This window comes from Amphiura filiformis, chromosome 15 (assembly GCF_039555335.1).
Source record: "Amphiura filiformis chromosome 15, Afil_fr2py, whole genome shotgun sequence".
Classification (NCBI taxonomy): Eukaryota; Metazoa; Echinodermata; class Ophiuroidea; order Amphilepidida; family Amphiuridae; genus Amphiura; species Amphiura filiformis.
The window spans coordinates 24,187,899-24,205,170 of record NC_092642.1 but is presented as its reverse complement, the minus strand read 5'-3'; the positions used below and the strand labels follow the sequence as shown (position 1 = coordinate 24,205,170).

Below are 17,272 nucleotides of genomic sequence, written 5' to 3'. Positions count from 1 at the left end.
CCTTCTTCTTTCAAAAATGTATTTGATACACTGATTTAGCTTACAACAGTCGCTAAATAAGATAAAAGATATCAAGATAAAAGAAATATACCACAGTTGCAGACAGCGCGAAAATTATATTCTGCAAAAATTGTATAGACCAACAATCACGATGTAGCCTACACGTCTTGTACAGGAATAGCGATATAAAATCGACGTACACAAATTATTCGCTCACATAATTTGATGTAGTGCTAAGCAGACATGCCGTTATTGAGACATATCCACGACTACGTGTAGATGTATACAACAGGGAGTTAGTCGAGGATTCATTATCAATTCATTTATTGTGGATCTATTTTTCGAATAATTTGATACACAAAAAGTAAGTAAAATGTTTTGTTTTTATCCATTTTTAACGTTTTATTTTAATTTTTATCATGTAGGCTAATTTTCTCGTTCATTTTCAATTTCCTTGGCGCTTCCAATTGAGACAAGTTATCCATTAACTGTATTATATTCATACACATTTTTCGGAATATCTTCATTCAGTGGTGTAGCCACAGGATGGGGGTAAATGGGGAAGCTGTCCCGTCCTCTCACATTTTGGGGTGGCGGCCGTCATTAAATGTGAGGTTTTATGACATTTCTGGCCCATTTTTAACCATTTTCGTCCACTTTTGCCCTCCCCGAAAAAAATGCCTTCGCTACTGATTTTTTTATGGTCATTCTTCTTTATCTGTTTCGTTTTCTGATATAATATTCTAAGCCTAATCTCGAATCAAATAGGTCAATGAATATTCTCATCTTTATCTATAATGTTCTTATCTCCTTCAATTCATGTTTGTTACATTTTTCATTCCTGTTGACGTATAGGGGGCCTACATTTTAAATTAAGAATAATAAGCAATTGAAGCGTTTTTTGTTGTTGTTATTGTTGCTGTTTTTTGTTGTTGTTGTTTTGTTTTTGTTTTGTTTTGTTTTTGTTTTGTTTTTTGTTGTTTTTTGTTGTTTTTGTTTATAATAAACCACATGCTATTAAATTGGTATCATAAAACTGTAACTGGACTCACGCTTTTGAATTTGCTACCAGAGCTGTCAACTGTTTGGAATTGCTTGGCGTGAGACACTGTCGAACAGAGGCGTATCGACATTTGCCGTCTACAATGTTCATTTTGACCTATGATTATTTGAGCCACGGCGCTCGAGAATCTGAAAAGCGGGGGTAGTGACAACAAATTATTTTATTATTTTACTCATTTCTTCTTCTTCTTCTTCTTCTTCTTCTTCCTTGGTTGTGCAGTCCTCATATAGATGAGTATCAAACGCACTGCATTTGCCAGCTTTATGCGTGAGATGTACTACCTAGGCGTGAGATTATAATACCTTGGCGTGAGACCATGAGAAAATGACCCAATGCGTGAGACTCACTCCCAATGCGTGAGAGTTGACAGCCCTGTTTAGCAGGGCCGGATTTACCATAGGGCCAGATCATGGGTCCGGGCCCAGGGCCCTCAAATTTTGGGGGGCCCCAAAAATTGCCCTATGCTGTGTGCATCTTCCATTTTAGCCGAAAACACCATGTTTTGGGCCAAAATAGTGAACAAAATTGCGCTCACTGGCCTATTATATAGCAAAATTCAGCTTCATTTGGGCCTAAAAAAGTAGTCTAAAATTGAAAAATGTTCACGCGCTTCTCGCGCAAATGTCCTAGTAAAATCTAAAGTTGGCTACTTGAGCACATGCTTTCCTCACGGTGCGTTTGGGGCCTCCAAATTTAGGCCTGGCCCAGGGCCCCAAAAAAGGTAAATCCAGCCCTGCCTGTTTGCTACGGTATCACAACTCAGGCCCACTGTTGGGCAGGGCTGGATTTACCTTTTTTGTGGTATAATTTACTATGCCTGCAATCATAGGTTGAATAAAATGCCGCTCTTTTCAGAGATACTAATCTAACAGGTGCGAGTTATCAGCATGATATGACTATTCTATAGACGAATCCCACGAGCCAAGTGATGGTCAGAATTAAGTCGGCCATGACTGGGTCCCCGGCGCATCAAACTGGTGTTGTGATTACCCAATTGGGTGGATTAAAGCCGCTTAGAAATCGATGTTATGTTTTATGGTGTTGTAAACTTTCATCATTCTATTGTCTACGTGTAACACGGGTGATGAAATGCAGTTTAAAATCCCCGCCAAGGACGCATCATTTCATATTTTAGGTGGGATATACACTACGGGGACCCAGCTATGACTGCCATTGAGGTGTAGGAATGCGTGAAATGGGATTCGTCTATAGAATAACGATCCAGGTCTTTATCCCTGCATGCTCTTTGACATGGCTCAGTGCACAGGTACCGCGTAAACGTACTAGTGCAGTGCGATATATTCAAAAATTGTTTTAACCTATTGCTATGGTAGTTAATCCTGTTACTTCTACAGCGAATATAAATGTCTGTCCACGTTGGTGCTATGCCTCCTTTAACTTTGCTTTTCAATCCATACCAATATGAACCAATGTATATTTTGTACGTGAACACACCAAGCACACTTGTGCGTCAATGATGATGGTCATTAGAGCGTTTTTGACCCCACGTAATTGGCTTTTAATTAAGCGAAGTCGAATTAAAACTAAATTGTCAATGGGGAGAAATTTTTGGCCAGGTGTAAAGATGGGAGTTTTTTCCCCCTTGTGTATAATATGGGTTAAGCCGTTGATCCACTTGGAGTTATGCACACCAGTGATTTCAGATATGCGTTCACCCATGTTAAAACAGGTGCATGGTTATAATGCAATCATAATGGTTTTGTTAAATGTTTTTGTTGTTGCTATGATGCAACCAATCACTTGGCATAATTGTAGCTGGTCAAATGCAAATGGGTTTTTGACTCATATCATGTTTTATCATCGAGAGATCAACTTCTATTGAAAAATGGTTAAAGCATCTATGGCTAAATAGCTACATGTCAATATAAAACAGTGGCATGTTTAATGCTTGCATTCGCTCTATGGCAATGTATATGAATCTCCCAACAGGATATTAACAAAATGGCAACAGTAAAACAATCAGCAGAGTGATCAGGGTATCGAGTGCAAGTAGAATGTTACATAGATTGTGATTGTAAAGCAGGACGGGCGTCATCATGGTGGAATCTTTGTCTTTCGGCGGTATTGAAGAGACAGAGGACTTGAGTAGGCAAGTTATGATTAATCTGTTAATTATACTATGAAATAATAATGATAATAATAAATAACAGAAATGGCAATAAGGAGGATCACCATGAAGGACAGCGATTAAGTTATACGGGTAACATACATGTAGCAAAAGATTAAGCAACTATTATACTTATCTCGTATCGTTTGAAAATTTTATTAAATGTAAGCCTACACGAATATAACATCTATACGCGTATAACATCTAAGCAGTGCCAAGAAATGAGCGCGTAAAGGCATAAGATAGGAGGCGAGTTAATTAAAACATTAAATAGTGCCAGCGCTGGCATTTCAGTTGATCGAATAATTATGAATAATATGAATTAATATTATTATGTGGTTAAATAGATTAATTTCAAACATGCTCAAAATACACGCGAGCACATGGTATGTGTAAGACGGAGGGCAAGTAGTAGGACCTATGGTACCTTCTGTACTGGGGGATCAAATTATATACAAATGCACGGTCAGATTCATCTTCGAGTTATTGCGAGTTGATAGAGTACGTAAAAAACCAGAAATAGTATCACACAAGTTCGAATTAATGTCGCTTCAGATTGACATGGTTTCGTCAAAAAATAATAGGCCTAAACACGAATATTTCAGGATATAAAAGTTGTATTAATTATAACTAGCGGGGAACAAATTTAATTAAGCAACAAATGGTAGGGTCAAGGAGGTTATACTAAATTCATGCTTCTATTACTAATGCAAAACAGAATAACGAAAAAGGAAAACTATTGTTTATCAAGGGAGATAGACCAGCTCTATATAATGGCAGAGTCGAGATCTTATCAAGTAAATGGAAAAAAAAAAAAAAAACCTGACATCTGAATAATATAAGAAACTAGCCAGATTAACAATAGATGTGAACAATTGCTGTACAAACGGGAAGTAAAGAAGGCCAACAAGAAAAAAAAATAAAATCTTATTTTCTGGAGGTAAACAAATTGGGATGGTTGCTTAGGAAATAAAGAATAGGCCTAAAATAAATATAAAAATAATAAGCATACCAGATACAGTAATAGCATCTACGTGTATTTAGTGGATTGAAATAAAACACATTTGTATAGGTAATTATAGATATAATATAGATATGCAGTAAAATATATAAATAGTCCTTCAAATATGTATACATAGATTAGTAACAAGGTAGAAATGACCGATCAAAATTCGTGGATCTGCATTATACAATTTAATATAACAATATCAAATAATACATACAGGTAATATAATGGAAAAAAAAAAGTAATTAAATAAATGGAAGTGAGTATAATTATTAGGTTTAGGCCTAATATCAAAAATTTATAGTTTACATGCGTTTAAAGAGATTCTTTTGGGTGGTTGTCAATTAATACCAGTTATATTGAGTTAGTGCATTCACACAACTCCATCGATGGTTTAGGACGTTTGGAGTGCAAGTATAGGGTAGCGAGAGGCCTAGTTAAAAAGAATGAACAAAAACTGTCTTGTACAATGGTAAAATATGAGAACCTTTAAGCTTATTACAGTGTTAGCAGATACCTTATGTACTGGCTAAAATATGGAACATAGGCAGATCACATGACCAGGTTAGCAATATTGGAATATATTCGTATCATAGGCAAGAAATATAAATTTGAGTATAGGCCTATACTAAAAAATGTGAACTTATGTAGTTAGGCATTCATTTATATGTGGTATTAGGCCTATAAAATATGCTGACACATCAAATATGCAAAGGTATATAAATGTAGGCACGAGCAAGGAATACATGATTGTATAAAGTAGATGAGAAACAGGTTGATTTTAAAATAGAACAAAATAGGAGGAGCAGTAGATGAGGAAGCCATAAATTGCATAGTGCGTTCTGATGTTGACCCCCCCCTTTACATGATAGTTAAACAACTAATGCAGTAAGAGAACAAAACAAGTAGAAAGGGCGAAGGTTACGTTTGCGAGTTCATATATGCATACAATGTTAAACAAATTGATAACAAATAGGCGTTTCAAAAATAAAAACAAAGAGTAGGCCTATATTTACAATTATAGGTGCAGCTAGATGTATATCAAAGAAACATGGCTGAACAGACACCAACAGACAAATCATATCTCCATAAATCATAAAACAGTAGTATAAGACATACAGTGTATAGCATCAGTCGTCTCTTGCTGTGTATTTTTGTTTCATTTCAGAAATTCATAGTGCTGAAGTTGTGGAATTAGCGTACTTGGTGGGATATGGCAAAATGTGTAGTGGACATCATGCATGGTATACAGTTCAGTCTATAACAAGCGACAATGGGCGGTACCTCACAAGGCAGAGCTCCTGAACTCAGGGAAATTAAAACAATTTCACGCATAACGCATGAACGCTTGGATCAAACTGCGGAGGATATCAGCATTCAAGTCTAAGGCCTACAAGAAGTTAATAATACCGAAGTTCTTGAATAACATACCACTGAAGATTATAATACGAACATGAATAATGATGAACAAGGTATGGCAAAACGAAGTTCCTAAGCTCATCGAAATTAAAAACAATTTCATGCATGAACACTTGGATCAAACAGGCATTAAGGCCTACAATGTACAGCTCATACTACTACTACAATATGGGCTTAAGGACAGACGCGGTATTGGGGTCGAAGCAGCCAAAATATTGATTTCGTTATCTAAATCAATATATCATGGAAAAATAACACGTTGATGTTTTGCAAAAGTACATTCTACAAATCATATACCGTGAAAACGTGCCGGATTATTGTATCGTTGTTAAGGAGTTGGGTACGTTTTACAAAAGTGTTGTTGTTTCAGCAATCTTTACAACATAACTCAAGAAGTGCACATGACCTACTAAAGTAGGCCCTATATCTGTGATAATTAAATTCTTCAACACACTCGCTATGAAATGATGAATGCTATTTTTGCAAAAGCCCATCCACCAGTTGCAAGATGCTGTGAACTACCAAATCGGAACGGCCGGAGGTGCAAATGTGTCTCAAATGTGCAGCAATTATACGTGCTTAAGTGATGTTGTAAACCGTTAAAATCGAAGGACAGTCGATAAATGTATAATATTAATAGCCGCATCAACGCCGCATCATCAACATAATTGTCAGGGGTGTGTCAGCATGGAATTGGCATTTGATGAAAACTCAGATAACAAAACTTGAACCAATGCAAGTAGTTTGTAGTCACAAAACAAAATCAAGCAACCTTTTTCAGGAAATGGCATGATCATCACCAGAGTTAAACAATGTCCACAAAAGTACAATGAACTGCAAGTACACTACAGGGTTAAGCAGTCTTAAGATACATTTAATTGTTTTCCCTGGGGATACAAATTGAAACTTAATTTGTCAAATGCATAAAGCCAGTAGGTAACATAACACTCTTACTATGAACTTGACAGTTGGCAAAGGCGAAATGATAAACCAAGTTCATGAAAGAAAAATTGTATATAGATCCTGTATGGAAATCCTTGGTAAATATTGAAACGATACACGCTGCAATTGGAAGGTTTTCCTGCTTTTATCCCACGAAGGTTTTGATTAGGTTTTTCTACGTTCCAATTACATCTATTCGGTATCAGTGACAGTATTAAATCCAACAGATTGGTATGGGAATTTGTAATTGTATGAATTCAAAGTATGGGTTTAATTTAGTCAACAATTATTTGAAAAGCCGTTAAGAAAGATAAAATATACAGTAAAGCATTTAGCCACCCAATGCTCAAAATCAGTTCTCGAGGTGCTAACCGCTTAACCCACAAGTAATTTAGGTATTATGTTGGGCAAACTTGTGGCAGTCTAAAGTCACAATCATCAACTTATGCTCCACAAGTTGAAAAAAAAAAAGTATCATCCTATATTAAACTGGATAGTGCCAGCTAACTTCAGGCTGCATGTTTCACATGGCATCCTGGAATATTGAATCATTGAAATTGAAAAAAAAGGGCGGGGGTTAAGCAACTTCCTTCTGAAATGAAGGAACTTGTTTGGCAGTTATTTTTCGGCTTTCAATGATATTATGCATTAATTATATGCATTTATGACAAATCATGGCAAATGACATGATCATTATTTGAAATCTGCATAAAGTTGGAATTGGGTGTTATAAAATACACTTTGAGGCTTTGGTAACTTGTGCCCTTAATTAGTGCAAATTATGGTCATGTTTGGCTTTGGGGCATTTACCATAGGGAATAATATGTGCCCTGAAATGGCTGCGGATTATGGTCTTGTCCGGGTCAAGGGTCACTTTCCCATGGAATCTAGAAGTGTGCCAATTGGCGAATATTTATGGTGAACAATGGTAACTTGTGCCCTTAATTAGTGCAAATTATGGTCATGTTTGGCTTTGGGGCATTTACCATAGGGAATAATATGTGCCCTGAAATGGCTGCGGATTATGGTCTTGTCCGGGTCAAGGGTCACTTTCCCATGGAATCTAGAAGTTGTTAAATTAATAACGTCATAAGAAATAATGTGCCTTCAAATACGCGCAGATTATGGTCATGTCTGGTGTCGAGGCATTTTTCTTTGGTATGAGATACTTAAGAAATCCCATAGAGGATATTCTTTATATATAAATAAACCAAATGATCTCTCGGTTGGTATAGAACATGACCACCACAAAATTGTGTTGTCTCCCATGCTTGTTTTTGAGTCCAATGACAATGGCTTTTAATTAAGCGAAGTCGAATTAAAACTAAATTGTCAATGGGGAGAAATTTTTGGCCAGGTGTAAAGATGGGAGTTTTTTCCCCCTTGTGTATAATATGGGTTAAGCCGTTGATCCACTTGGAGTTATGCACACCAGTGATTTCAGATATGCGTTCACCCATGTTAAAACAGGTGCATGGTTATAATGCAATCATAATGGTTTTGTTAAATGTTTTTGTTGTTGCTATGATGCAACCAATCACTTGGCATAATTGTAGCTGGTCAAATGCAAATGGGTTTTTGACTCATATCATGTTTTATCATCGAGAGATCAACTTCTATTGAAAAACCCACCCTCCACACCCAATAAATGTACATGTATTAAGTGCAAGTAAAGTAACAGCGAGTCACGTATAAGTTAACATGTTTTAGCGGAAAATTAGTAAGAATAATCAATTGGTCATAAGTTTTACACAACTGTCAAAACATGTTTAATGCTAAATTATGCGGCTTAAATTTACACAAGCATTAAATTAGTAAGAATAATCAATTGGTCATAAGTTTGACGTAACTGTGAAAACATGTTTAATGCTAATTTATGCGGCTTAAATTTTCACAAGCATTAAATGTTTTATCAGAGCGTTAAACGTTTCAAAGTTAATCATTTGAAACAAAAATACCTTAAGAAATGTCAAATATTCACAAAATGAGTTAAATTCGAAGTCATGCATAACAATATAAGAATTGAAGTAAATATTAACAAGCCGTGCAGGCTTAGTGGAAATTAAGTTAATGCCTTAACATGTTTAATAGAACATGTTTATCATAATAAGTGGGGACACGGATAAGATAATAACTCGCAAGTCAGCAAGTTATTATAATTTTGAATTCAAGTTCAAGTCTTAAAGCTTCCACTTCTATATACTTGAGCCTTAAACACTGCATATAGCGGTCGTGTTAAACTATGAATGTCTCCAAGCGCAAAACACTGGAGAAAAATGGTTCACAATGTAAATAGAGAACTAGCTGTATAGAAATAAGATAACAAGAGTCAACAAATTCAAAATAAGTCTGATATGACGTTGAATTCATAGCAAATTCTGAAGTCTGAGAATTTGTATGCTAAATAATTCCACAAAAAGAATGTTTCTGTCGGCATCAAGGAGGCACTTTATCATAAAATCAAAAAGTAGAAGAAGAAACACTTTACCACATAATCAAAAAAATAAATAAATAAAACCAAAACAACCAAAAATGGTTGTTGACCACGTTGGCGTTAAAGACACAAGCCAAGTATGTGACTGTATGTCACCAGTTTCCTAGGCAGGGTGGTAAATACTTGCAATTAACTGTGCCAAAGATGGGAAATAAATATGTGAAATAAGTGAAGCAAAACTTTTCATGTCTATAAAAGAAGACGCATATGTGCAGTTATTTTTCGGCTTTCAATGATATTATGCATTAATTATATGCATTTATGACAAATCATGGCAAATGACATGATCATTATTTGAAATCTGCATAAAGTTGGAATTGGGTGTTATAAAATACACTTTGAGGCTTTGGTAACTTGTGCCCTTAATTAGTGCAAATTATGGTCATGTTTGGCTTTGGGGCATTTACCATAGGGAATAATATGTGCCCTGAAATGGCTGCGGATTATGGTCTTGTCCGGGTCAAGGGTCAAGGGTCACTTTCCCATGGAATCTAGAAGTGTGCCAATTGGCGAATATTTATGGTGAACAATGGTAACTTGTGCCCTTAATTAGTGCAAATTATGGTCATGTTTGGCTTTGGGGCATTTACCATAGGGAATAATATGTGCCCTGAAATGGCTGCGGATTATGGTCTTGTCCGGGTCAAGGGTCACTTTCCCATGGAATCTAGAAGTTGTTAAATTAATAACGTCATAAGAAATAATGTGCCTTCAAATACGCGCAGATTATGGTCATGTCTGGTGTCGAGGCATTTTTCTTTGGTATGAGATACTTAAGAAATCCCATAGAGGATATTCTTTATATATAAATAAACCAAATGATCTCTCGGTTGGTATAGAACATGACCACCACAAAATTGTGTTGTCTCCCATGCTTGTTTTTGAGTCCAATGACAATGCTTGCTTCCGTCCGTGGCTAAATTTATAATTGTTAAATTGCAGCTATTTGCAACCAAACATTCGATGAAGCAGATTGAATAATGAGTATACTAGATGAAAGTATTCCGAATAGTCTGAACCCGGCTTTAATCTTTGCCAAAACTGCCATTTTTATACTGGAATATTATAAATTATTGCATTATAAATTACTTAAATAGCCTGCGTGAATCCTTAACTGTTTTATTTCTGTGTAGCTGTTGGGGGTTGGGGTGGGTTGGGGTGGGTGGTTGGGGTGGGTGGTTGGGGTGTGTTGTAGTGTGGTAGGTGTATCTTTTCCGTTTCACCCCCATTTAACCTGTCGTTTTCATTTCTTAATCTCTGTTTTTACCATCTCCTCCTTTGTAGTTAATGCAGTTAATTCTCTCTTCGCAGTATTCGTACTATTGCTTATATTTTCAAGTTTGCTTATAATTTTCCCATTTTAATATGTGATACAAGCATCCTTAGTCAGAATTCACAGCTCAATGCAAAATACAAATGCGACATTGTGACAAAGAATGATAAGTAAAAATATGGATGACCTCCACTATAGCTGTAAGTCATAATGAGCCATTACAGTTGGCCTTGACGTTGTGATTTGATAAAGGTTGATATTTTCATTCTATTATTACGCGTTCCATTACGGTGTGTAGCGCTTAATGTAAATTCGGGTAGAATTCGAGATAAAATCAATTTTAATAATTTTATTCATTATCATTGTTAGTAAAATTGAAGTCACATTAAAAAATTCGTTACCATCCTTGCAAAAATTTACGTCATCAGACACATTTATAATGAGCAATAACGCGCTTAGGATAGCTGCAACGTTCGCATAATTGATCAATTATGCGGGGAACAGTTCAATTAGACCAAATTGAGAACAGAGAGCCGAATAATGAACTTGATATAACGAAATCTTAGAAATCCATGAGCTATAGAATTCCACGAAGACGCCGATAAAAATGTGAATTGTAGACATTATGTTAATTGTAGTAGCGATGGATAGGCAACCTTGACTATTAGTTGCACAAGTCTACAAATAGCGAGTCCTGTAATACGATGTATGTGTTGAGCAAAACTCCACAAATAGCCTTTTATTAAAGAAAAATAAACTGTGCAAACGTTGTTATCCGATTCTTCAAAAGGAATCGGATAACAACGTTTGCACAGTATTTTTTGTGGGACATGAGAACACATCAGACATATCGAATTGCATTACGAAGAATGTCCTTCTGATATCAAAACCGTAACACACGCTGTTATTTCAAAAACCGATTCCAAAAAGTGGTAATAGTGGCATATTTTTTTTAATTTTATTAAAACATTTCACTTTAAGAAGAGCAGTACACGCTGCTATTCGAAGAGTTAGTCAAACTATGTTACTATCACAAGTTGTTACGGTCGACCAAAAAAAATAGCATAGAAAATCAAATTTGGCGTTTTTCTCAAAAACTGCTCAGAAATCTGTCGTGCTAGTTGGAATCCTTGCATCGTTTCCTTTCTGAAACTGTAAACCTTTTTAGTTCTTACCATCATTAGTTTTAAAGATACAATACAAAACAATGTGTACAAATTCCGACGTTGGATGATTCTGCGTGCCACCTTAAATCTAAAATATACAAATGAAATGGAATTTTGGTATTGTTATTTGTTAAAATGTGCATGTGTAGAATAGTTTACTAATACCATGGAGTAAATTATGGGAGTGCAAAAAATATTCCATTTGTTATACGTGGGTGGTTAATTTGACTAATTAATACCCATGAAATTGCAAGGAGTTTCTTGATATATCACAATCACAGCATTTACGTCATATGGACTATAAAACGCATGCATTAATCGATACTTCTTAAGTATTAACCAGCTTTTGCCGGTTTAAAGAGGATTTTGCCGGTTTTAAGCAGGTGTTAACAGGTATTACCTGATTTTAACCGCTCTGAGCATGGACAGATTTTGACAGCCTAACATACCATAAAAGAAAAGCAGCCAGAAAAAAAAAATATTATAAAGAAAAGCAGCCAGTGTTTATCAAAGAAGTGGTAAAACTGCATTACTAACACATTTTGTACTTTTACTTAAACATTTTACATAAAGAAGAGTAGTACACGTTGCTATGCCAAGTGAGAAAGCTATATACATTAGTATAACATATTTTTGTAATTTTATATAAATATTTCACATAAAGAAGATTAGTACATGCTGTTATTCCAAGAAATAGTAAAACTATACGTTACTAGCATTGAACTTTTACGTAAACGTTTCACATAAAGAAGAGTAGTACACGCTACTATTCCAAGAGTTGGTATAACTACATTACCAGCATAATATTATTCTCTGGCAGATTATTTCATCTGTACAATGGTGCAACCCAGTACAACTGCACTTTGGTGCATGTCTCACATTTCTCATAAAGAGGAGTAGTATACATGCTGCTATTCCAAGAAGTCGTAAAATTACATTACTAGCCGGTACTGATATTAAAAACGTTTTACATACAGAAGAGTAGTGCACGCTGAACGGACTGCTGAACGGAGTAGTCAAACTACATTGATAAAAATAATATAATAAAAGAGATTTATATAGCGCATCATACAAAAGTCTCGATGCGCTTTACAGTGCACACATAATTATATAAAAGTAAACACAAAATATCAGTGCACAAAAATCCTTAAAGAATACACCTTAAGGGGTACTACACCCATTGATTTTTTTTGCATTTTTTGCATTTTGTGAAGAAATTACAAAAAAAAATTGGACAAAGTGGTATGCAAAATGAAGGGGCAAATCTTCTCGTTTTATTGGTGGTATCGGTATCAATGTAGCTTACATGCTTTTACAGATAGAAGCCAAAAGGAGGTACATCACTGATGATTTAAATTCACTTCATTTTGGAAAGCTTACTATCAACGGATTTCGTTAAAATTTTGGATATGTGTTGCTAACACATTAGGGAAATAAAGTTGATATGTAAAATGGGAATAAGTGGTTCCTGATTTCTTTTATGACTTCATGAACTTGGTGCTCCACAACTATCAAAAAAGGAACTGGTTAAAATGCTTCTATTTTCAATGTTGAGCTATATTTTGTATTTTTAACTTGCGACATTATTGCACTGAAACTTAATTAAGCCATAGGTAACAGGTTACAACAACCATACTACAGCAATGATGAAAAAAATTGTATTTCTTGTCACCTATACAACCATATTGGGTAGTTTTCCGTAAGCTTACCTTTTGTGATTTTGGTAACTATTTTATATTTATTTGTGAAATCCGTCTCAACTAGGCATTCTAAATTGTACTCACCATTTACATCCCAAGGTATATTAGTATATCCACCATGCACTTCTCGATATATATCCAGTTAAAGACAGAATATCAAAATTATGCCTCATATGATATCACAGACTCTCACATGTGTATTCAAAATTGATGCTTAAATTTGACCTGAACCAATTGACCTATAACCTGACATACGGTGACCTAATAGCCTTTTCTGTTCCTAACAACTAATGACTATGCATCTATTGTATAAGTGTGTATTTAATTTATTCAGTGTTATATCATGGTAGGTATTTTGCATGCACCACTATAGATTTTCTATAGAGAGTATAACAAAGGATTTAATGTATTCTATTCATGTACCCTACTTGAACATTTTGAAAAGAATAAATTATGGTTTATTATGAAACACAGATCTGAGTTACTAGGTTACAGTAAACAAAAAATATATAGGGTTAAAATGACTTACTAAAATGGTTGAAAGTCACTTTATATGTAGATATATTTTATAAGTTAAGGACATGAGGTGATAAACATATATATGTACTTAATAAATTTGCAAGAAAAAAAAGAAGAGGGGTACTGATGAAAATCGGGGTATTATATCGCCTTAAAATACAAACTACAATAGGTTACATCAAGCATCCCTTTTACCAGCATATTTTTACAAAATTATAATGAATAAATGGGGTGACCTAAATATACATTCATCCTGATGGTATTTCTTTTGCTTTTCTGTTAGTTGTGTTTCTTTTGTAATCTCGGTAGAAATATTTCGTTGGTCTATATTTTTTCATAGGGTGCTAATTCTAGGGTTATTTGGCCAAATAAATCACGCTTTCAAATGTAGATTGACTTGTTCGACTTCTCTACTCCATGAATATTGCACTGCCAAATTTAAAAACTTTTGTATCAAGGTAACTTCAAACCTGATATTCTGTGGTCACACGATTATGTAACAAACTGAAATAAAACCCGGAATTGATTTTTACAAGTTTTAAGTTTCTAACAAAGGGTACAGACAAAGATATCGGTAATGACGTCATTCAAGAGCTTAGGCAGGATAATGGGAAACCACGTGACCCGAACCAAGACCAATTCAAAAACTCATTACTTGAAACCACCGATTCTCTATGATGGTATTTCTTTTGCTATTGCTATGTCATACATTCCCCTGATGATATTTCTTTTGTTATATTCCACACATTCACCATGATCATATTTCTTTTCTTTTCTTTCTTAGGTAATCAGTCTTTAACCAAATCAACAATGGGAAGTCGTCCGGTCAAAGGTCAAACTGATTTAAATGACGAGATGAGCGATGAAGTTACCAAACTCCGAGCCGAAAATAATATATTAAGGAAACAATTGGAAAAAGTTGACTCAAAGAGCGTCGAAAAGTTGAATCATGAAAACGAAACTCTTAAAAAGCAAAACCAAGAACTTCATAAAGAAATCGAAAGTCTAAAAACAATAGATGTTAATCATTTAAAAGTGAACGATGGGTTCTTGCGTGTTGACCAATGGGTTAGCGAACAATCGATAGATTCTGGACGATCATCAGGACGATTTTTGTCAGATACATCTCACGAATTGTCAACAACAGACGTTGAGAAGATATCATTGAATGATGCAAATGAGAAATGCACTCCAGCGATATGCATTAAGTCTATAACGGATAATAGGGGCGTTGATGGCCGCCGTTCGACTACACCAAACGTTGGCCGTTCTACTACACCTACAGTTGATATACCAAATCGCAGTGTATCTTTTGAAAGTGATAATGTGTCTGCAAATAAGAAAAGGAAAGAGAAAAGGAAGATTCATTCTTTAGCTTTTCGTCAGATGAGTGATATTGATGCATACGGTAAAGGTCTACCTTTGCCTGATTCCAAATTGGATCTGAAAAAGAAACATTCGCGTGAACGAAAAGAACGAAATAAATTACGCCGGGAATATTCGATAGATAAACACGAAGATGATACGGGTGATGATAGTAACAATAATCATGATAATAGCAGTGAAAATGCAAACACATTGAAAAAACATGTAGACCTTGATGCAGAATACCAAAGTGATAGCGGATGTGAAAGTGGGAATAAAAAGGACCATATAGCTATTTGACAAAGATGATACTAAGTATCTGAAAAAAACCCATAAGAAAATGCCTATATGGGATTTTACCTTCATCAATCAATTACCGTCTGATAAAAACGATGTCTTATTTCAGCATGACTATACTAAATAATCTTATTACCATAGTCATAGTTGGGATCACCTGAATGAAACTATAATTGAAGACCGAATTAAAAAGACTAGTGTGCGTATGACGTCAGTGCAAAGGCGCGGCGTGATTGGTTGCTGACCTGCGCAGTAGGCCTACGGCATTTTTGGTCTGGTTGACAGGACGTCATACGCAAACTAGTCTTTTTAATTCGGTCTTTAATTATACTACTTTTTTGTACTACTTAAGCAAGATTAGTAAAACTTCATATTTGAAGAGTTTGTTTCCAAAAGGTACTAAATCTAATAGCTACCTTCTGTCACATTTGTCTGGTATATTTTTCCATTGTTAAGTTTGGATGACATTTAACGATTGGAATGGATATGTTTAATATCTAACTATTTTCAACATCATTTTGTTCCCTGCAAATTCTCCAATGCAAAGTTTTAAAATTGTCGCCATTGGATATAACTCCTTTTGGAACAAACCAATAATTTTCCTTTATATTTATCATTTTCTTCTTCGCGCGTGGGAGGTTATCAAAGGGATTTGCATTTTTTAAAGATAACCAACAAATTGATATAACTATTTTTGTAGTCCAATGTTATAAGATTGGCGAGGTAACTGCTACCCTTGGGAATATCTTCATATGAATTTTACACAAAGCAGCTTTTGCGTTAGCGCCGTTTAGAACCAAACTTTTTATTTGTGTAAAAGTAATAATCGTTTTCACTGGGAATTTTCAGATTCTACAAAAACTTATCTTGATTGCACTATAAATATCCTTCCTTTGCCTTTCTGGAAGGCAATGACGTAAATCTGTGACGTGCGTACCAACATGAGTCGGAGACCGGAGTTGGGCATTCCATCTCTTTGGTGGATGTAGCTTGAAGCCAAAATACACGAGGCAATTTCAATTGCCAGGCCTGTGAAATAGTGGGTGAGTTATGTGCGCAGCTAATGTTAATTCAATGCATTGAAATCGAATTGAATTGAAATGAATGTTGGCCGATTTTGATTTCAATGCATTGGAATTGAATTGGAATCGAAATGAGTGGGCTTGGGCATGAATTCAATTGGATTGGAATTGAAATCATCGTGAGCAATGAAGAATTGAAATCATGTTGAGTGATGATGAATGAAGTGGAATTGAAATGAAATTCAGCTTTGATTTCAATTCTGCCTTTCAATTCACAAGCAGTTGTCTGTGATTCTAGATCATTCCACCTGTAAAAGTGCCCTTCTCCGTCCTGAATTCTGATACACTTCCAGGTCTATTCACACAAGAGACACACATTAAAAACTTTTGGCACTAATCATAAAGCCCCTATTTTTCTCAAGCTCCTAATTTTTATGCTCAAAAGTCATTGTACATTTGAACAAACTGTGAGAAAACCATTAAAGAAAATGCTTATATCTTTGACAGCTTTTTTAACACTTTTTCAAAGCACAAAGGCTCTGGGTGTAAAATCCCGGAAACCAAGTTTGGTTTTGGTACGGGTGTGTCGCTGAGAATTTGAAAGTGGACCCATAAATATGCTAATTTTTCAAGAAATTTGGACCCATTAATAAACCAAAAGTCAAAGTTTTCGTCCAAATTCAACCCAAATTGTCTTAGTTTTTACAAATTTTCTCAGAAATTTTGGACCCATTCATATACCAAAATTGGCTTAGAAAAAGGGGTCATTTATATACCAAAAGGCCAAATATGCTACCCATATTAGCGGCACGTCCCCGTATGGTCATTTGTACTGAGTACCCCCCAGGTAAAATCTTAGGAGGAGCAGGAGATAGGGG

General features: G+C 35.3%; 1 protein-coding gene across 1 annotated transcript; it reads left to right on the top strand.

Annotated features, from left to right (window-relative positions):
* Window positions 1-237: 237 nt before the first annotated feature.
* On the top strand, window positions 238-16,529 carry LOC140172167 (uncharacterized). The gene is made up of 2 exons (XM_072195495.1): window positions 238-364; window positions 14,495-16,529. The coding sequence occupies exon 2, from the start codon at window positions 14,521-14,523 to the stop codon at window positions 15,373-15,375; it is 855 nt and encodes a 284-aa protein (XP_072051596.1). The 5' UTR covers window positions 238-364; window positions 14,495-14,520; the 3' UTR covers window positions 15,376-16,529.
* Window positions 16,530-17,272: the final 743 nt, after the last annotated feature.